This window comes from Protobothrops mucrosquamatus, unplaced genomic scaffold (assembly GCF_001527695.2).
Source record: "Protobothrops mucrosquamatus isolate PMUCROS unplaced genomic scaffold, P.Mucros_1.0 scaffold202, whole genome shotgun sequence".
Lineage (NCBI taxonomy): Eukaryota > Metazoa > Chordata > Lepidosauria > Squamata > Viperidae > Protobothrops > Protobothrops mucrosquamatus.
Genome location: NW_015386557.1, coordinates 142,346 through 163,976, shown reverse-complemented (window position 1 = coordinate 163,976; position 21,631 = coordinate 142,346). Strand labels below are relative to the sequence as shown.

At 38.7% G+C, this 21,631-nt stretch overlaps 2 protein-coding genes across 2 annotated transcripts in view; both read right to left on the bottom strand.

Annotated features, from left to right (window-relative positions):
* The window catches only part of RAVER1 (ribonucleoprotein, PTB binding 1), a 29,876-nt gene extending 27,279 nt beyond the window's left edge, over positions 1-2,597 (bottom strand). Inside the window, exon 1 of the mRNA XM_015813918.2 lies at positions 2,367-2,597. Coding sequence (XP_015669404.1) covers positions 2,367-2,585 — 219 coding nt within the window. The 5' untranslated portion in view covers positions 2,586-2,597. The remainder of the gene's footprint in view (positions 1-2,366) is intronic.
* Positions 2,598-6,992: 4,395 nt separating this feature from the next.
* TYK2 (tyrosine kinase 2) overlaps positions 6,993-21,631 on the bottom strand; it is a 39,679-nt gene continuing 25,040 nt past the window's right edge. The window contains exons 14-24 of the mRNA XM_015813917.1: positions 21,268-21,395; positions 20,058-20,193; positions 19,358-19,509; positions 17,601-17,751; positions 16,817-16,914; positions 12,901-13,093; positions 11,768-11,886; positions 11,325-11,497; positions 10,861-10,978; positions 9,512-9,622; positions 6,993-8,295 (exon numbers count right to left, since the gene is read on the bottom strand). Of these exons, the coding sequence (XP_015669403.1) occupies positions 8,161-8,295; positions 9,512-9,622; positions 10,861-10,978; positions 11,325-11,497; positions 11,768-11,886; positions 12,901-13,093; positions 16,817-16,914; positions 17,601-17,751; positions 19,358-19,509; positions 20,058-20,193; positions 21,268-21,395 (1,514 nt within the window). The 3' untranslated portion in view covers positions 6,993-8,160. The remainder of the gene's footprint in view (positions 8,296-9,511; positions 9,623-10,860; positions 10,979-11,324; positions 11,498-11,767; positions 11,887-12,900; positions 13,094-16,816; positions 16,915-17,600; positions 17,752-19,357; positions 19,510-20,057; positions 20,194-21,267; positions 21,396-21,631) is intronic.

The following is a 21,631-nucleotide window of genomic DNA, read 5'->3' as shown; positions in this document are numbered from 1 at the left end:
TCTCTCCACACGTCATCCTTAGTGAAGCGTGCAAACCAGCGCCTGCATTTCCTGCGTCGGATGAGGAAAGCACATCTTTCTCCTTCTGTCCTGGCCATTTTTTACAGAGGCACGATTGAGAGCATTTTAACAAACTGCATCACTGTCTGGTTTTGTGGCAGCAGTGCCTCAGATAGAAAGTCCATACAGAGAATGGTAAGGACAGCCGAGAAGATCATAGGAAGCTCACTCCCTGGTATTCTGGTAAACTTGCAAGATTCGTTTTTCTCACCATGCACATTTACATAACCTGGACTATTGTTGTTTCTCTGTGTCATATATGTGGGCATATGCATAATTCTGTATTTATTTATTTTTGTCATATTTATTTAATGTGTATCGGAGGTGGTGACCCTTTGAGAGCTGAATGCAACAAAATTTCATTTTAATGTATGCCGATTAGTGTACATTCAAAGTGACAATAAAGTTATTATTCTACTCTATTCTAAACATGATGCACCATCTTCTTGCAAGCTGTGATCTCTTCTAAGAAGGGAAATTCTATGGCTGGGTTTGCTCATCTTAAGCCAGTTTGCCTAATCATATTTTGACTAAATTACAGTTGATAACTTCTTAATATTCCCTAAGTCATAAACTATAAATCACTGTCTGGTTCACATATATTCTAAGCCCAAACCAAACAAGCCATATTACTGATTATCACAATACGTAAAAAGGGGCTATAAATTTCCTCTTGCTTGACAAGGTTGGGGCCACCCTCTTGTTCTCAGCTGTTCCCAATAGCCCGAAATAGATGATATCCTAGTACATGACATTACAATTTCAGTTCAACGAAAGGACTAGGAATCTTCTGACACGATTGTGTAGAATCTCAAGAGCTTTTTATTTATTTCTCAATCAGTCAGTTTCTTAAAATTCTAAGCCATACAATATTTGGTTTTGGCTGTCCTTATATAAGTTTTAAGATGTTCTATTTCCTTAGCTGAAAAGGGGAAAAAGTTATTACAGAGTAAAATTTTAACTGGCTGCTTGTGAGAATTTCACATAAATTGTATACAAATGTATAACCAAATATAAGTTATTAAAAGAGCATATTTGCTTTATTTCCTGGCCACTGAAGCACCATTTAAATTCTCTGGTTTTGTCAAAATGACCTGCTATAAATGTACTGCTTCCTTCTACAGTATTCTATTTTCCTCATTCCCTGTATGATTTTCTACTACTGTATAGTAAGTACTTTCATGTTTCATATCTTTTGTTAAGATTGTCGCAACTGGTTTAATTGTACATACAGAAAAGCCTTCAGCAACATATAATATAGTGTGTTGCATAAGCATTTGTCTAGTAAATTCTTTACTTCCTTTTGTTTCTGATTTAACGTCACTGTGTGATCTCAGCTCATTCAAGTATCTATGAAAAGCAATGCAGTACATTTCTCTACCACTCTCTGGACTGCAGCAGTTAAACAGGTATGTATCAGTTTGTCTGCTGCCAAAACTATAGTCTATTGTTACCCTAAAAGCCAGCAGATTTATTATTACAGAGTTATATGGACAAAAGGTCACACAGAAGATACATCACATGTTATTTAATTAGAGGATAGAGAGCCATAGAAAAGAAAAGAGAACTGGAAAAAAAATACTAAGTATAATGGGTGTGAGTGGGTGTGTCACAGTTCATTTACAAAGTCCAACTAGATATAAAAGTGAGCTATTCATAGTTGCAATCACTGTCCAGTGATTATTAGTAACTATAACTGTAATCAAGTTTTGATTAATTCATATATTTGGACTCTCAAATGCCATAACCAAATACATTTGCACTGTACCTTTGACAAGTTTTTTTTTTAGATATGTTTGCATGTATGTAGTAACTCAGACATGATTTGCAAACAAACTATAATACTGGCAAGAACTAAGAATTGCTGGATCTAAGATCACTGATTTTATCATTTACACGTCAATTACATGAAACACAAAATAGCTTTTATTAAAACCAAACTGAAAAGAAAGCAGCACACATGCGCACATACATCCACCGCCAAGCCTAAATAAACCCGTATAATAAAAGCAACACACACATTTGCAGCATGTTAAAAAGTCACACATTTATTGCGGCTTATCACAAGCTGTAAGTTAAATACAATAAAGTGAGTTCAGAGTTCACAACTGCTCCCGAGAAATAGGGAAAAAACGCGAAAAAGGAAAAAAAAATGTCTATTTTGTTTTCCGTCCATGTCAGGACAGTACGTATCATCAGGAATCAGTGCGGGCAGCAGCTGTTCTTCCTTACCTTCTCACCTGCTGGTTGGCTCGGATCCCCCTCAAACATCCCCCCATGCCCCAATTCACTTTCCCTTCGGTTACCTGGTTGGCGACATCGGCAGGTAGTCCGCGAATGAGCACCTTGCGTCGGTTACGGAACTGTCGGGCGCTTCTTTCCAGGCGATTCGCTATTTCGGTCGGTTCCAAGGGCAGCAATACCTCTTCAGGGGCGTTGGCCGAGCCTGGATCTGGACCTGGAAGCGACCCAGAAGAGGTGGCTGCCCCATCACCTACCCCACCAAAAGCCGCTACTGCCGCCATCTTAGGAAGCAATTGCCCTCTTCCTCCTCCTCCTCCTCCTCCTCCTCCACCACCACCTCCACCTCACAAGCTAACACCACCGGCAGAGGGAGGTGGGAAAGAATGGCGTCAGTATCATGCCAGGCCCCCATTGGTCCTGGAGTTCCCCGCCCACCTCCCGGACAGCCGTTAGATGGGTTGTCCAATGAGAGGCTTGAGTGTGAATTAACTCTTCACAGTACTGAATAAAGAGTTCCGCGCTCGATCCCGCCCAGTCCGGAGGCGTGTTCGCTGCTTAAGCAGATTTGATTGAAATCTGGGCAGCAGCGAAAGGGGTCAGAGAAATAAGAGAGAGGGAGGATTGGGCGGAAGTGAAAAGGAGAACATAGCCATTCGTGTTAGGACAATTTTGTGCATCATCTAAGTTGCCTGGAAGGTCAGCCGTTTTCTTTTTTGCAGAAAAAACATCGAGGCTCGTGATACTTCAGTGCTGTAATACGCAACAAGACTATTAATTATGGAAAGGAAATAATGACATCACATCTTCGGCATATTAAGATGTAGGGCTATTTCGAGGAAGCCTGCCTTGAGGTATGATATTTAATAGGTCGAATTATATAGAGTGGCAAAAAAAAACCTGGCAGCAAAGAAAAAACATCTAGCGGTCTCTCGATTTTTGCTCAAATTATAGTAGATCCCTCTCATCCCTTTCTCCTCATAAAATCACTAAGAATCTTGTTAGACTCGGAGAATGTAACTTACCTCAACTTTGTTTCATTTTTTGCGGGCCATAATTTACGTTCAACATTACTTAATGACTATAGTTTTCAGGGTCTTTTTTAACCATCTTGGAGTGCAGAGAAGAGCAACAAAGATGATCAGGGGACTGGAGGCTAAAACTATATATAAGGAAAGGCTGCTGGAATTGGGTACGTCTAGTTTAATGAAGAGAAGGACTAGGGGTGATAGCAGTGTTCCAATATCTCAGGGGTTACCACAAACAAGAAGAAGCTATTCTAATTCCTGAAGGCAGGATAAGAAATAGTGGATGGAAACTAATCAAGGAGAGAAGCAACCTAGAACTAAGAAGAAATTTCTTGACAGTTAGAACAATTAATCAGTGGAACAATTTGCCTCCAGAAGTTGTGAATGCTCCAACACTGGAAGTTTTTAAGAAGAGACTGGACAGCCATTTGTCTGAAATGGTAAAGGGTTTCCTGCCTGAGCAGGGGGTTGGACTAGAAGACCTCCAAGGTCTAATCTATTCCTATTCCTATTCTATTCTATTCCTATTCTATTCCATTTCTATTCCATTCCATTCTATTCTCTAGGAGGAACGGTGGTACTGAAAGTTAAATAGATATGGCCATAGATTATCATATATGTGTCATATTGTATCAAATATATATTGTAAAAAAATAAATATCAGTTTGGGTTGATATAAAATACTCTGAGCTAATCAGGTCACCTGGAGTTCTAGTCTGACTATAGGGGGCGAAACTTTGGCCCCCTCGGAGAGGGTTCGCAATCTGGGTGTCCTCCTGGATCCACGGCTGACACTAGAAGATCAGTTGACGGCCGTGGCCAGGGGGGCGTTTTACCGGGTACGCCTGGTTCACCAGTTGCGGCCTTTTCTGGACCGGGACGCCTTGCGCACAGTCACCCATGCTCTTGTCACCTNCTAGCAGGTCTGGCCTAAGGGATATTTTAAATTTGGTTTTAAAACAATTTTAAAAAGAAAGGCCAATTAATATTTCGTTTTAATTACATTTTAAATTTAGTATTTATTGTATTTTGTATCTGTTTTTAAATGGCTGTAAGCCGCCCTGAGTCCGCTGGGAAAAGGGCGGGGTAGAAATTTGATTAAAGTTAAAGTTAAAGTTAAAGTCATAATGAATTCAGAAACAAATTGTTCAACCCTCTTCAAATCATTTTGTTCTCTGGTGGTATTGCATTTCAGTTGGTGATCTAGATTGGGCAAACATCTAATATGCTTTGGGGATCACTCCCCAGATACCTCTCCAGATATCAGCTTGGAGGAGGATGAACCAGTTCTGGGCACGTCAGGAGGGGAGTTGGTCAATGGCTCCAAGCAGCTATCTGAGAGTGATTTGGCTGAAACATAGCTGCAGCAGGAAGCCCTGAGGCTTCAGGTGGGGAAGGCTTCAGCGATGAGGAAGAGGAACTGCCTTCTGCACCTGATCCAAGAACATGTAGGGCAGAGAAAAGGCAGGAGCAGCTAAAGTCAGCCTGATTACTCATGAGGAGGCAGCCTCATTCCTTTTGATGGCTACACCAGAAGCTGGTTATTTAGTACGGTAGACAGATGGAAACAATGCTGGGAACAACATGTTCATTTCTTTGCTGTGATCTTGCCTCGTATCACTTCAGCTGTTGCCTTGCCTTTGCCCCTGGACTTGCCTTTGTCTTGGAACTTGCCTTTGCCTTGGGAACTTGCTTTTGCCTAGTGGACTGGACTCACCTTTGCCTTGAGGACTTGTATTGGCTTCATTTGAGTAGCCTGTGGAATTCACTGGGGTTGAGCTGCTGCTGGCACAGGGAATTGCTGGGGAGTACCAATTCAGGCTCAGAAGCCTTAATAAAGACTCCTTACACACCTGTGGTGTGTGTGCGTGCATGTGCATGTGCATGTGCATGAGCAGGACAGAACAGCTTTTAATAGAAAAAAAAGTTAAAACAGGATATTTGATGATGAGACCTTAGTCAGCAGTTCCAGGTAATCTCTTACAGATATCAACACGGATAATAAAATAATCCCCAAAGAATCAATGAAATTGCCATGAGCCATAATAACTCAGGGTTGGTTTTTGGTATGTGTGTGCATATGCTTGCCTTTGAGTCGGTCTCTATGCAGTTTTCTTGGCAATACTTGCAAAACTGATTTCGCATTGCCTTCTTGGCCCAAAGTCATTCAGATGATTTCGGTGTTCAAATCAGGACTAAAAGGTTTTTCCTCACTCCTGGTCCAGGTCCTCATTCAATTCTTCTTCTTGTGCCATATCCGTTATCGGACATTGGCGATCATGTTGGCGATCCTGTTTTATCAGCAGTCGCACGAAAAAGTGCTGCTAAGTTTTGTCCAAACCAGTCCCTTAGATTTTGAAGCCATGATGTTCTTCTGCCTGGACCTCATTTGCCTTCAATCTTTCCCTGGAGGATTAAATGGAGTATGGCGTGTTTTTCTGGGTGTCGCATCACGTGTCTGAAATATTCTAATTTTCGTTTTTTAATTGTTTTGATGATTTCCCTTGGCTTTCCCAGGCGGCTTATCACCTCCTCATTCAATAGACTACAAACTAATGAGCTCTTGCTCTCAAAAAACCTTCTCTGTATTGTTATAATGTTAAAGTAAGTGCACAGTACCCCATTATTACTTTATAAAATTGATTACTCAAACAAGGGGAATCAACACATGCTCACGCAAAGCTGTATACTATCAGACCCTGTTGTACAATTGAGAGGACAAGCAAATGTTTGTTTCTGTCTATTTGTCCTATTGTATCTAGGGTTACTTTCAGACTGCCAACTTCTTCAGCTACCTAAAATCACATTATGAATTGGATAACCAAATAAGTTGAATATATAAATCCCCAAATTATCCCTCAAATAATTTTCAAAATTATGCACAAAGGTATTTTTCTCATGTGTTATACAAATAAGTTCCAGAAAGGAAAGACTCAACATTAAGTGTCTTAAAATATTCTCTCTGTCTTCAATTCAGAGCAAATGAGAATTGAAACCATTTATGGATACCAGTTACACAGCTTTCTCAGTGAAAATGAGCAATAACTTTCAGGAATCCTATTGTCTATACATTTTCTCTTCATCACTTTCTTGATGGTATACTTCAAATCAAATGGCAATCTGAAAAAAGTGATTACTTCTAATCTTAAGAAAGCAAAATGGTGATAGAATGCTGAAGAATAAGCAGTGACCTCAAATATTCATAGCTCAAAGACACTGGCAGGAATGGCACAGCTAATAAATAAGCTGCTTTACATCACCCTGCTTGTTATAATCACAGAAATACTTAATTCTGAAATTTTTTAGAAATGAGGAACTGTATGGAGGCCAATGTGACTATGACTAGAATCTGTCCTCTTCTATAAGGCAATAAGATTGCTCTAAACTAAGTGACACAGGTGAGACAGCTCATCAATGTTCTGCAATCTTAGATTGGCAAAACATGGCAAAAATCAACCCCCACTTACAAAAAGCCAGGAAACCAGGAATACACATTAGTAAGAAATCAGTACTGAAGCCATTGGGTGTGCTGACCGCAGTGCATCAAGATCTATATCACCTAGAGCCTGTAGTCTCACTCCCAACAAGTTCTGATACACATCTATGAAAGATGAACTTCATTTGAAAGATAATTTGGGAAAAACAAGCTGAAGATTCACAATGAAAACAATTATTCCAATTACTTGGGAAGCAAAATGACAGTACAACAAAGAAGAGGAATCACAATTGTTCTGAGGTTATACGGCAGCTAGTTTTTTTTTCCCAGGATGTGGGATTACCAGCTCAGGCCACCTTTATTTTGCTACATAAAGCTTACATGTCAGAAGGTAGCAACTAGTTAGTGATCAAAAGTCATTTCTTGTCTTCATTTTCAGTATTATTTAAGGCCTATAGTTTCTTTCCAACTCCCTTCAAATTCAAAGTTTTTGACTGGCAAACACCAGGGGATAGGTGGGGGTGAAGTTTTGGGATTGGTCATTTCAATCCAATAATAGTTTGGGAAATGGTTCTCAGCCCAAGAAAAAATGCAATTGTTTTATATCAGTTTAAAAAACAATGAGCTCTTAGAAAATTTAAAGGGAAATACGGCAGTTGCTGCAAATCCCCATTAGTGGAAATTCTTGATTCATCTCTCTGGGAGACAGTAAGGATTGTTCTTTGGGAACAAAAATCTCTGGAAACTGACATGATCAGATATTTCCTTCTCCAGCATTGAGTCAGCTAAGGATGCTTCTAACTCCACATAGGCAGATGAGTGACACTTACCAAGTAAATGTGCAAATAATGCTATGCTATGGGTGATAAAGAGATGTAAAAAGAGTAATTGGGGAATAAATGCCTTTCATTCTGTTTGGTAAGCCATTCTATGTGATACAACAGGTTTTTCAAATAGCAAATCAAATATTGCGTTCCATTTTCAAGGTTCTTTGAATTACAATTTCATACTCTGCATCGGACCATAAGCTCAAGAGTCCATTAAATGCATTAGATACCAACTTGTTTTCCTGTACCAGGGCATCTCATAATGAGACTTTACAAATGACTTGCATCCCAGCTGGATGTAGCAAAGGACAAAGTTTCATAAGCAGCTTTTGCCTTTCAGCTAGACAAAGAAATTGGATGGGCATTTCCTTATGCCCCATCACATTTGATAAGTGCAAAAAAACCCAGGCAATGCAGGGACATTGCGCAAAATAGCGAAAGTCAGAATCCAAGATCACTGTCGCTTGGAAGCAACTTTCATGGCACTGTGGTTTTTCAGACATATAAGCACTAGGACACAGAGTGCAAATAAGACTTTGGTCTTTGGTACAAAATCTCTTCATTCTCATCAACACACATTGAAAACTGAAGGGGCCTGGGTCTTGTACTTTTCATGGAAGGCTTTGAGAATGGGCACTAGATTTGTAAAGGCTGGGCGGAATGAAGCTTCAGATTCCCAACAGTTTTTCATCAGACGATAAATCTGTGGAAAAAGGCACAGATTTAGAAAACAAAAAGCACATACAATACAAAAGAGAAAGAGAGAGAAAGAAAAAGAAAGAAAGAAAAAGAGAGAGAGAGAAAGAAAAAAAAAAGAAAGAGAAAGAAAGAAAGGTAACTCAGCAAATTGTCCAATACTATGTGGTATTGTTTTACTGGTAAATCTAACAAGCTCCCCTCCCATCAACTTGTTTTCTAGACTCCAAGCTAGCTTTAAAAAAAAGGAAAACACAGATCAATACATGACAGAGAAAACACTCTTTCACAGTTACACTGCTCTGCAGTTTCTGCTCTAAAAACCACCGCTAATGGGTAAAGTAGTAATCACCAGGAGATATTAGATGTCTGATAAACTTCCAAATCAGATTATTTGCAGCATTAATTGCTCTGGAATAAAAAGACTACGCCTTCTAATCAGAGCTAATGTAGCTGTACCTATATACTGTATTTACATGTTTGTTTATAGAAAATTGAGATATATTTAACATAAAGGCTTTAACCCTTAGGAATTATTTTTATTTATATGAGGAAGCATCCTCAAATTACAGTAGAGCATCTGAAGGAATGGGAACATGTTCAGATATTGGCTAATATTATAAATTATTGGAAGATTTACCAGAATTATGCCCTATTTGTGAAGGAATGTGAATATAAGAATACAGTGCAATATCATTTACCTGGGATTACAACCCATTGAATCAATGGGATTTCTAAGTAGGTGGGCATAGAATTGCACAGTAAGTAATGCAGCATTACTTGTGGAAACTAAAAAGATTGTAGCAAGGGTATTTATACAATAGCTTAACATGCTTCTAACGTATCACAGACTTTTCCTTTGCTTACTACTATATATGATTATCTTCTAAAATGTATCACTGGCACTAGCAACACATCCTTTATCCATTTAAATATTAATCAACAATCCTGATTCCATATCTAGCTATCAGACATGAATTTGCATTACTTACCGTTGGTTACTTTTGACTAAGCTTAGAATGGAAACTGTCTTGAAAGTAATCCTTGATTCCATAATTTTCAGTAATACACTGTTTTCTAAACCTTTAGCAGATATCACAAAGATGAGCAACATAGTTATCTTAATTTTGTTTGGGAGCTCTGGATGCAGCAAAATGCCGAGATCCCCAGACAACAACTTCTATAACAAAAAGGCAATCAAAGGCAAAGGAGAAGATACTCACCTCACAAGGGCAGTCTTTTGGACTGGGTAGCCTTTCTCCTCTGTCCAACAGCTCAATAAGCCGCAGCACTGTCATCTGACCCTGAGTCATTCCAATCATCTCAATAAATCTCTAAAGCAATATGGGAAATCCAGTCAGTGTTGTCATTAGGTAACATGAAGATGCCACATGCCAAAAGTTCCTTTCTTCAAAAAAAAACCTTTACAATGAACCTGTACACATTTTTTCTCAGAGGCAACAAATGTTTGAGAAAAATCATTTCAGAAAAATAATTATATTCTAAGCATACTGAATGATGGTGCATTCAGTCAGAAGGATCTAAAAACATAACAAAATAATATTGCATCATGCTATATCATTCCTGTAAATGATGAGAACTGAACAATATATGCAATAGCATTGTGTGACAGTTATTAGCCCTTAGGCCAGCATGGACTTCAACATCCTAGGTAACTAACTACAACTAAAGATAACTAAATCTAACCAACATCCTAGATAACTAAACTACAACTAAAACAGCACTGACAGTCCTCTGAAGTACAGACATAGTAATAAGCAATTGGGGGGGGGGGGCAGGAATACATTTAGATTTTGAACACATGTGATTGCATTTATAAAATGGCTACTGGAGCAGACTACCCAGGTACAAACATCCAGTTAGCAGAAACCTATTAAGCTCTCAAAATGTTATCTACAATTCCAATGAGGTTTAAAAATCACACTTAAATATAATGCTGGAATCCAATGCTTTGCTTTCTTTATTCTTTTAATTAAAAGGAGCTTATGGGTATTCAGGAAGAAGTCAGAGAACATGGGCACTATGCTGTCTATGACTGAGTCACCTAAATGCATCCAAGCAACAGTTATACTGAATATTCTGATTTGGTCCCACGTCTACAATAAAGAATAACAGAATAACTGAGTTGGAAGGGACCTTGGAGATCTTCTAGTCCAACTACATGCTCAGGCAGGAAACCTATACCATTTCAGACAAATAGTTGTCCAATCTCTTCTTTAAAACTCCAGTGTTGGAGCACTTACAACTTCTGGAGACAAGTCATTCCACTGATTAATTGTTCTAACTGTCAGGAATTTTCTCCTTAGTTCTAGGTTGCTTCTCTCCTTGATTAGTTTCCATCCATTGTTTCTTGTCCTGGTCTCTGGTCCTTTGGAAAATAAGCTGACCCCCACTTCTCTGTGGCAGTCCCTCAAATTCTGGAATACCGCTATCATGTCACCTCCTAGTCCTTTTTTCATTACACTAAATATACCCAATTCCTGCAATGATTCTTCATGGCTGCTATGGCTTGTGGCTGCTAAATAATGTTATGAATAGTAATTTTACTCACTGCTGGTGGGCTCTGACTTGAATCACATCGTGTCAGCAGTTCATATAAAGTCACTCCAAAAGACCAGACATCAGAGGCATAATAGAATTTACATTCCTTGAGGCATTCCACAGCATACCTGTGTAAATAGCAATAAAGAACTGACAAACTGCATCTTAATTAGAGTGAAGTTCATCTACCGGGTAGCTCCTTTTAAATTATCCAACAGCAGTCAAATGGCTTTGAAATGGTCAAACAGGGCATTTACAACTTACTTTTTACATATTGTAAGATTGCAATTCTTCTTTTCCAAAGCACTCTTCTATATAAAAGCATGCAATTATCATCATTCACTCCAATTATTGAAAACAAGATACAACAGTTAACTGATTTCACATGATATAATGCCTGTATGAATGAGTTATAGTGCAATCAGTTCTCTCAAGTATCAAAAAATCCATAAAATAATGCAATTGTTTACATACCAGAAGACGGGGCTGTCTCCATCTTCACAGACACGATAGTATTCATGTCCTTCGGGGATGGCTTTTGCAAGACCGAAATCTCCAATCTTTACTATATTCTCATTCTCTAGGAGCACATTTCTAGCTGCTAGGTCTCTATGGATGTAGTGCAAGGAGTGGAGATAAGCCATTCCCTGCAGAGAAAATAGAGCCACCTTACTTTCTTCAATCAGAGGCCAAAGCAATCAATAGCTATGTATTTACCTAAAGGCAGAGCTGGCAATCCTGAATTTCATGTATCCTATTCTGTTTATACAAATAAAATATTTTCCCAGCATTAAGGAACAATTATGTAAACAATTCCCTCCATTTTGCTTTACCTATTGGAACTATGAGCCAAGAAAAAGGCATTCCCTCAGTCAAGAACCACATAAATGTTGTATCCAACACTGACAAGACTTTACCTCACAAATCTGTTGGGCAAAGAGGAGAATGTGGGCCAAGCTGACATTGTGTTTGGGAAGATAATCCCTCAGACTTCCCAGAGGCACATATTCCATGATAAGCTGTACAATCTTTTCTCCTGGAATTGAAAAATGCAAGAAATATTAGCTCAAAAAAAAGCATCATTGCTTCCCCTAATTTATTTGGTCTTTAAAACACCTGGCTTAAACAAAGAGCACATGCAGAGCCTTCAGTTCACATTTGATCTTCAGTATATTTTGGGCAGTTCATCAGGCTTACTTGCAATACTCATTTCTCCCCCATGCTGATTCTGCATTCTTTCTCTTGCCACATTAAGGGAACCTGTCCTGCTGCCAATGTAGCTGACACACTCCACAGAATCTATAATAATTTGGCAGATTCGGCAACTACCTTTCTGAGATACTTGTTATCAAGATGATCTAGCTCAGTGGTTCTCAACCTTTTTAATGCCGCGACCCCCAACCGGTCATAAGTCGAGGACTAAACCAGTCGTAAGTCAAGGACTAAACCGGTCGTAAGTCAAGGACTACCCAACCGGTCATAAGTCGAGGACTTTCCCTGCCCGGGAGCACCGCGCATGCATGGTTCCGCCCCCTGCGCCGGCCGAGGCGTAGCTGGCAAGCGGCAGAGACGGAGCAGGCCAACCACCAGCTGGCCCAGCTCAAGGGAAGTAAGGCACCCGCCAGAAAAGGGGAAAAAAATGGCGGACAGCCTTGCTTGGTGACCCCCATGAAATGGTCAATCGACCCCAAATGGGGTCGCGACCCATAGGTTGAGAACCGCTGATCTAGCTATTAGTAGAGAAGAAACAATGGAATAGACTGGTTAAAGGAGGTATATAGGCTGGTTGAAGGAGAAACTATAACCCGAGGATGAATAAATGGGCAGAAAGGAGGATATTTTGTTTGCTCATATGGGAATGCAACCCTGAAAGCGTTGCCCAAATCTGCAATATGTAATTTAAATTTATAGCAGCTATTTCAAAAATTATGCCTATGATGAAGTTAGGATACAAACCGGGAGCTCTTGGGACTAGTTATGTGTATGCTTATTCCATACTTATACTATTCACCATCTTGCTCCTGCAAGAGCTATTCAGCAGATTCCATACCTTGCTCGCTGCAGCAGCCTTTGTATTTTACAATGTTCTCATGGTAGAGTGTCTTCAAGATCTCAATCTCCTTTTTCCAACTAGTCAAGAGCTGCTGGCTGCAACCTGATTTCAACGACTTCACTGCTACCATCTCACCAGTGCCATCATTAGCAGGATCGTAACAATACAGGCTCACTTTACCAAAGTGGCCCTAATAGAATGAGAGGGAGAAAGAAACAAGGTAAGGATTTTGAATTTCAAAAGCCAAATGCCAAACTACATTTCTTTGGGAACACTGACTACAACTACCTGGATGTACAGAACACTTTTCAGAAGGAGAACTTATCTCAATAATCTCAGAATAATCCCTTGCTACATACAAATCAAGGAATATTTCACTCAGTTGTTGTTATGCTGTGAAAAGAAAACACTGACTTTCACAATCAAGTCTGAATAATATTTCTTTTTCTTCATTCTCGAATCTTTCTATGACTTAAGTTAATCTCTATTTGTGGTCCTATTTCATACTTCATATAGCAGATACTTAAATAAAATAGGATCAATCAGCAAAGTAAGATCATTGTTTGAAATTGACAAAACTATGGAGCAAATGAAGCCAAGGGGAAAGAACATCTGAATGGATATGTTGCACATGGCTTGTTAAAAATGAAAATATAGATAGGTTGAATGATGATTTTGGGAAACTACAAACCAAACAGTTTGGCGTGATAAGTAAAATAATAAAATTATGTTTTGTAATTAACAAATAAAAAAACAAAAGGCAGGATTTGTAGTGGGTTTATGAACTATAGGTCTGTTTCATATCCAATGAACCTTTAATTGAGCCCTATAAGATAGTAAAACCTCATTTTAACAGATTAACTGTTGGTGGAGGGTGTCTATTATGCTTCAGAAACCAATAAAGCAATGGATACATCCTTGTGACAATACAAATGGCACCAATTACATCTTTGTGTCATTAGTGTAATGATACTAATGTGAGGACCCAGATTGTTGGGGGCAATATGCTGACTCTATAAAACTGCTTAGAGAAGACTGGAAAGCACTATGAAACAGTATATAAGTCTAAGTGCTATCATTACATAAATGGGAAAAACTGATGGAAATGAGATTGGGGCATGTTTAAGGAAGCAGCTACTGATAACCAACATACAAATGTTGAGGAGTATGCCACCATGGTGTCTGCATATATCCAAAAGTGCATAGAAGATGTCTGTGTCCTGAAAAGCATTGTTGTGAGGGCGAATGAAAAACCGTGGCTGACTTATGAGGTCCGCAAGATGCTGAAAGCACGAAATGTGGCTTTTAAATCTGGTGACATGCTGGCACTTAGAACAGCCAGAGCAAATCTGAAAAGTGCCATAAAAGGTGCAAAGCAAGCCCATTGCCAGAAAATTCAGAACTTTTTTCAGGACCCAACAAACACCAGGCGAATGTGGCAAGGAATCCAGGCCATTACGGATTACAAGGTGATTCCATCAAGATGGAAGGACGACACAGATTTCCTAAACAAACTGAATACATTTTTTGGTAGATTTGAGGCATCAAATAGCACTCCTGTTAGGAAAGCTGTGCCCCATCCTGACGAGTAAGTACTAAGCTTTGATGTCACCTCTGTCCGGAAAACACTGCAGAAAGTTAACATTCGGAAAGCAGCAGGCCCAGATAACATCCCTGGACATGTCCTTAGGGAATGCGCAGATGAGCTGGCTTGTGTTCTCACATATTTTCAATCTCTCATTGCAGCAGGCAGTGGTCCCATCATGTTTTAAGATGGCCATCATCTTGCCAGTGCCAAAAAAGTCCACAATTACAGGCCTCAATGATTACCGTCCGGTTGCATTGACATCCACCATTATGAAATGCTTTGAGAAGCTGATAAAGGACATTATTGTATCAACCCTCCCGCCAGGATTTGACCTACTTCAGTTTGCCTACCGATCAAATCGCTCTACGGAGGATGCTATTTCTTCCGTTCTCCATCTGAGCTTGAAGCACTTAGAGGAAAGAAATACTCATATGCGTTTGTTATTTGTCGACTTCAGTCTGGCATTTAACACAACCATTCCCCAGCATCTAGTAAACAAACTGGGCCTTTTAGGCATAAACACTCCTTTGTACAACTGGATTCTTGATTTTCTTACCAACAGGCAAGTTGGAACAAATACCTCTAAAACCATTTTCTTGAGCACATGGTTCTCCACAGGGCTGCGTCCTAAGTCCGCTGCTGTTCATCCTGTTGACCCATGACTGTTGTGCTAGGTTTGCCACCAACTATATTGTAAAGTTCGCAGATGATACAACAGTAGTGGGCCTTATTCAAGATGACAATGTGGATGCTTACCGCAAGGAGGTTGAGGGGTTGGTGAACTGGTGTAAGGAAAACAGCCTAGTTTTAAATACCGGAAAAACCAAAGAGATCATTGTCGATTTCAGAAAAGGCAGGCACAGCCACACTTCTCTGTGCGTTAATGAGATGGTTACCAGCATCAAATTCCTGGGTGTTCAGCTAACGAGTAGGCTGGCTTGGTCGCTCAACAGCGAGACACTGGTGAAGCGGGCACAGCAGCATCTGCATTTTCTGTGTCGCATGAGAAAAGCACATCTTCCTTCCCCTATCCTTACCACTTTCTACAGGGGGACGATCGAGAGCATCCTGTCATACAGCATCAGTCTGGTTTGGAAGCATCACTGCTTCAGACAGGAAGGCAGTGCAGAGAGTGGTGAGGATGGCCAAAAAGATCATTGGCAGTTCCCTCCCATCCAGGACATAGCACAGAAGCGTTGCTTGAGCAGGGTCTGTAAGATTATCTGGGACACTACACATCCTCTTCACGACCTATTTTCCTTGTTACCTTCTGGGAGGGGGCTTCGTGGTATCCATAGCAGAACATCCAGATTCAGCCATAGTTTCATTCCATACAGCATTAACCTTGTGAATTCTCAAGCTTCCTCCTTCCGTTATATATTCAAGATGGAATATTAATATTTATTTGTTATGTATATGTAGGGGTGTGGGTCTATACATATGTTGTATATAGTATGTTTTAGGTGTGTGTCATGTATGTGTTTCGCTTTGAGAGCGGGCAACTAAATTTCATTTTTGATGTGTGCCGTTGTGCTCACAGTAAAAAAATAACAATAAAGGTTATCTTATCTTATCTTATCTTAAGCATTCAAAACTACATCCTTTAGCATACTATGGCATTATCTGCACACAAATAATGTAAATTACAATTTGGCCCACTGCATGCAAAGTCTATTGGTCTGAGATCTGTACAACTGAATGTCATTTAACTGAACTAGAAAAAAAAAAATTAAACATCCAAGAAGCATTAATTACTAGAGTGCTGGAAAATAAAACTATGGTTCGTTTCTAAGGAAGATTATTACTAATGGTAGCATCAGTGTTAGATTGTATCTCTTTTGACTGATATGATGAGAATATTTAGGAACCAACACTCTATCCTGCATGTGATGGGACAGCTGACTGTATCTGCCAATCAAATAAAGATAAGTATTTCATGATGCTAAAATGCCTTATCAGCAGCTGCACATTTAGTTTAATATGAAATGGGCGCTGAAATAAAAGAACCCTAAATATGTACATCTATAAATGTTATAGCATTGTTCTTAATATTTGCTTATTATTACACTGATACAGTTGTAACTAAAACTGAGCATAATTCCACTTCCCTGTTATATATTCACTGAATATATCTTTGTTTTATTGCTTCTTAAAAGATAGGAAACTATATTTGCTTCTTAAAATAAAGATATGCAAGACATTTGATCCTCAATGTATAGATAGAAAAAGTTAATTGCAGGAACAAAGAGAATCATCTGTTTCAGCTCTTATGTTTTAAGAATGGAGGAAGAAAATAAGTTGTTATTCCTAACAAAAGCAATTTACCTCACCCAGATCTCGAATCTTTTTCAGGTAGCGCTTCTGAAAGACAGTAGGGTCTGATACAAGGAACGCAGGATTCACAGAGCTAATGTCAAGAGGATCTGGAAAACAAGAAGAAAGATGTAGCGGATGTACAATGGCTAGAAGGGAAGAAACTTACAAAGCCTACAACATACAGATCAGAAGAGGCTTTTATTGGAGTTTAGTACTGAAGGACTAAATGCTCATAGCCTCGTTAATTTTCTATTCTCTTTTAGAGTCAAACAAATTTCTAGGTTTGACTAAACCCTGTACAATCTCTTCTAGCTTTTATTGTTAGGGCTAATGTTTATTTTTCTCTCTCACTGGTATTGCAATATAAGCAGATATAATCAGGCCACAAATTGAGTCTCTGCTTATCCTTCTAGCATCTTAATTGAGTTGTCCTCTTGTATCCAAAAAAGGGAGTGAGGGAACACCATTATGTTACACAAGACAGAGACTGCTCTCCTTTTGCAACCATTGGAGCACCTACTCACCATGCTGTCACTATTCAGTGACACGTTTGTCATTTTGTTTAAATGAACAAAGAAACAGCATGTGTATACTGTTTCTGCTAACTATAATGCACCTAATTTTCCTTTTCAAAAATCACCCTCCTCCATGTTGGAGCACAACTCCTCTGGGAATGCACTGTCATGAGCCCAATGGATCCCATTATTTTTAGCATGGCCCTAGGATGAAAAAAGGTTGATTTCATATGGCTAATAAAATGCTGTTATCCAAGAGGGTTTTTTGGGATTTTTACTATGTGGCTGCAGTTGAGTGAGGTCTCGTAAGATAGTCCGGAAAGAGGGTCGCTCTCCAGGAGCATAGTTTAGGCACTGGCTGATTAGGGTAGCTAGTTCTTTGAAGGATGGCTCTGGAAGATGATGCTTCTTCTCATAAAAACGTTCTTTCTGCAGAAAAAAAAATAGAAGCTTATGACTGATATTGCCAAATGAAAATAGATTAAACATAGAAAATCCACTGACATTTCCTTTGTAATAAGTTATTTCTCGTCTTCACTGTATGCCAAACAGCTTTCAAATGGGATCTAGATGCCTAATAATTACAGTTAGGTTTTAAAGTTGGTCATAAAAATCTCCCTGCTATCTAGTCTTGGAATCCTACTTCTATCACTTCTTCTATTATTTCTGTTAGTGCATTATAAGAATACCTTAGGGAGCTACTCCATTCCAATAATTTACCTGGAAATAGGGTGCAAATTATCTTATTGTTACTTAGCCCTTTCAGACTTTTCAGGAGCCAATGAACGAACATTCAGTAATTTCTCCAGGATGGTCTGTCAGTTAACTTTTTAAATTTCTTCTAAGCTTATGATTGTGCCATCTATGACTGTGCCTCTGCCATCTCTTTTGTGATTGCCTTCAGCTTCAAGCATGAGGTTTTTCTTCAATGATTCAGTGTTTCTGTATGTAGTCTAGCATTAAATAATTTGTTCCTTTGCAGTCTAAGATAAAATATCCACCATATTTTTCTCCAGCACCTTTATTCAAATTCTTCTGTGCTCTGATGGTCAAGTTTTCATAGAAAACCAAGCCTTGACAGTATGTACCTGTGACATCTGGGTGTTGTAGCTACACTTTCATATTTTAACTAGCACTATAATAATATTTCTCAAAAATAGCAGATATTTATTTCATAGCTACATGACTTGTAAATTTTTGAGTCTAAAAAGATAAAGTTGTTAGTATTTCAACTTCTCCAGCTATTAACATTAGACTAGGATTTCCTGCTCACATAAACTTGGTTTTTATTATTTGTTGGTGCCGCTGCCACGAAGTGAGACCATAAAAAAGACACCCCCAAAAAATAAGACTTGGTGCCTTTTTTGGAGGCAAAAAAAAATGAGACTGGGTCTTATTTTGGGGGAAATATGGTATCATCAATATATCTGAGGTTAAGGCTTCCCAGCAATTTTAATTAACATACTTCTTCTTCTTCTGCATTACTTCTGCCTAAGAGCTACAATATAATTGAAGCAGCAATTCTACATCCTTTATGTGGAAATATATTAAGCAGAACAGTGGCATATTTCTGTTTTATTCAACTACTTTAATTTCACCAATCTTATAAAGTAGAGTATATCTTTCTGCATTTGTAATGAAATTGTCTATTTTTCAAAAGTGATGTGCATGTTTTAGAGTTCAAAGTGTCATTTTTTAAAATAATTCTCATGTCAAAATGAGTTGACACCTAAAGTTCTTTCTAGCTTCCAACCATAATATATTAGTTCTACAGTTAATATACTGTATTTCAGTATATTGCAATCCTTATTGCAGAATGTATTATTTAACGCAATAATATACTGTAGTTGTGCATTTATAAACAAATGCTAATTAGCAGTATAAACTAATAAAAAAGCAGACCAGTATTCCTATGGAAGATGTTTTCAGTTATGTTACTATTCTCAGGTTGAGACTAGATCCACCCTTTTCTATAAGAAACCTACCCTGAAGTCTGCAGCAATATAATGAAAAGAAAAACAGAGGGAGACACTACCTCAGAAGGAGTGCGTTCTTTTAGTGGCACATCTGCATCAAAACATATTTCCAGCAGTGTGGTCCCAAAACTCCATTTGTCAGCTGCTGTGCTAAGGTTGCTTACATCTTTGATACACTCTGGAGCAATCCATGGGATCCGGTCAACCCTTTCTTTACAAGCAGAGAAAAAAATAAAGAATTAGGAATTGCTGGACAGTGAACAGAAATTATGAAAAATCTAGTACACAGATTGATTACAGTCAAGATAAGAAAGATATATCAAATATTTACTCAGCTAGCGATATGCAGGCTATCACGTAGGCCTCTTTTGCATGTAATATGCAATGTGAGCATGACACCTGGAGATCTGTCTATAATTCTTCCCTTTAAAATTGTGGGCTTAACAAGTGGTTGAACCTCATTTTTTACAAGTATAGTTCCCTTTAAACAAACCAGCAAACAAATGTATCCTTCCTTAAATAATCCATGCTACTTTGAAATATGGAAAGGGTTGACTCAGACAGTAAAGTGAGGGAGCCTTCTCACCAAAGTAGGATTTACACCTGTATCCTCCAAGGTGTACTTATACTGATTGATTTGATATACTTTCACAATATCCTTCTATTCAAGCCTGCTAATATAATATATTCAGCTTGATCACCTCTATATACCTCGAATGATCACAAACGTGAAGAAGAAACTAAATATTAACGGTTTACCTTCTTGGGAAAGCACAGTGAAGCTGACTCCTGGGTCACTGAGCTTAATGAAGGGCAGCAAGCCATCTTCCAAACCTTTCCTGGCCAACAGAATGTTTTTGGCACATACATTGCCATGCACTAGGTTTTTATCTTCCTACATAAACGAATACAATGGTAGATTGTGACATGCTATATTTAATATGTGTCAGGAAAAAAATTCTGCTGTTTAGAAAAAAGAAGAATTCTGTCTCTAGATTCCTATACAAGCTAAACTAGTCGGTGTTGCATTATGCCTCTGTTTTCTCAAAATACAGTTATTAAACAAAACGTTTACAAATTCAATAAACAAAACAACAACACACATTTATTGTTCCTTACCCAAAACTTTCTGTAAACACAATTCCTCACATTTATAAACGACCCAACTCATTAAGACTATGAGCAGAATATAACTTAAATGCAACATTCACTACAATAAAATGACAGGGTGGGGGACACTAACACACTGATAAAATCCCCCCCCCAATCAACACATACTATTTAGCACCTAGGAAAGGTTCCAGGCTTTCAAAGATTGTTTAAAAGTTAGGAAGGTTGGAGCAACTTGAACCTCTGGGGAAGTACTGTTCCAAAGAGCAGGTGCTACAACAGAAAACACGTGCTGCTTGAGTTCCATCAGATGGCTTGTTTTAAGGATGGAAACTGAAGAATGTCCAGATCTATCAGATCTTACTAAATGGGCAAAACAATGGGTCCCAAAAGCCTATTTACTAGCTATTCCTCTTCTTCTCTAGGAATATAACCTGCCCTACAGATTTTTTGGTTCTTCAAGCTGAGAATCACAGGAAATCATATTGCAATTCTGTCCCTCAAAGTGATATTTTGAAGTGTATGGATGTAGGTTTGTATTTATGTAAAGTGCTTTTCTGCAACCTTTAATGAGTTGTGTCTTTTCTGGGAATCATTGGGATATAAAACACCTTTTCAGAATGTAATCCAAAATACTTTTATAACCCTTCTGATCAATATCCATACCAAATTACATACCAAAGAATTCAAACTGAAGGACTGGTAATTAAAATTATATCTAAGAAAGAGAATCCTACAATTCTGCCATTTGGGCCATTGTGCATAGCTCCAATAAAAACTGAGAATGGAGATCAGCCAAAATGACATCCAAACTTTTCAAGGAGACCCACCCACTGCAAATCCCCACCAACAGACTTACAAGGTAACTGAGGGCACTAGCTAATTGTGTTGCAATAGTGAATTTCCAGCCTACTGTTATCCGCCCTTTGTTATTGCGCAAAAAAACATCCAGGGGACCATGCTCAATAAATTCTTCCACCATTATATCTGAAAATCAAACCAGAAGAAGGGGTGAAAAATATGAAGCAAACAATTGGATTAGCATCCTTGCTCTATAGCAACAGGTGTTAATATTGGCTACAAAATATGAGCAGAGATGGGAATGGGCTGTTTTCATATACTTAAGATAGATCTAAGACGGGGTGCATACACTCATAACTCAGGGCCATATGTACCTAAAACTTCTTTTTTTGCAGTTTCTAGAACCACTATTTCTCATTATT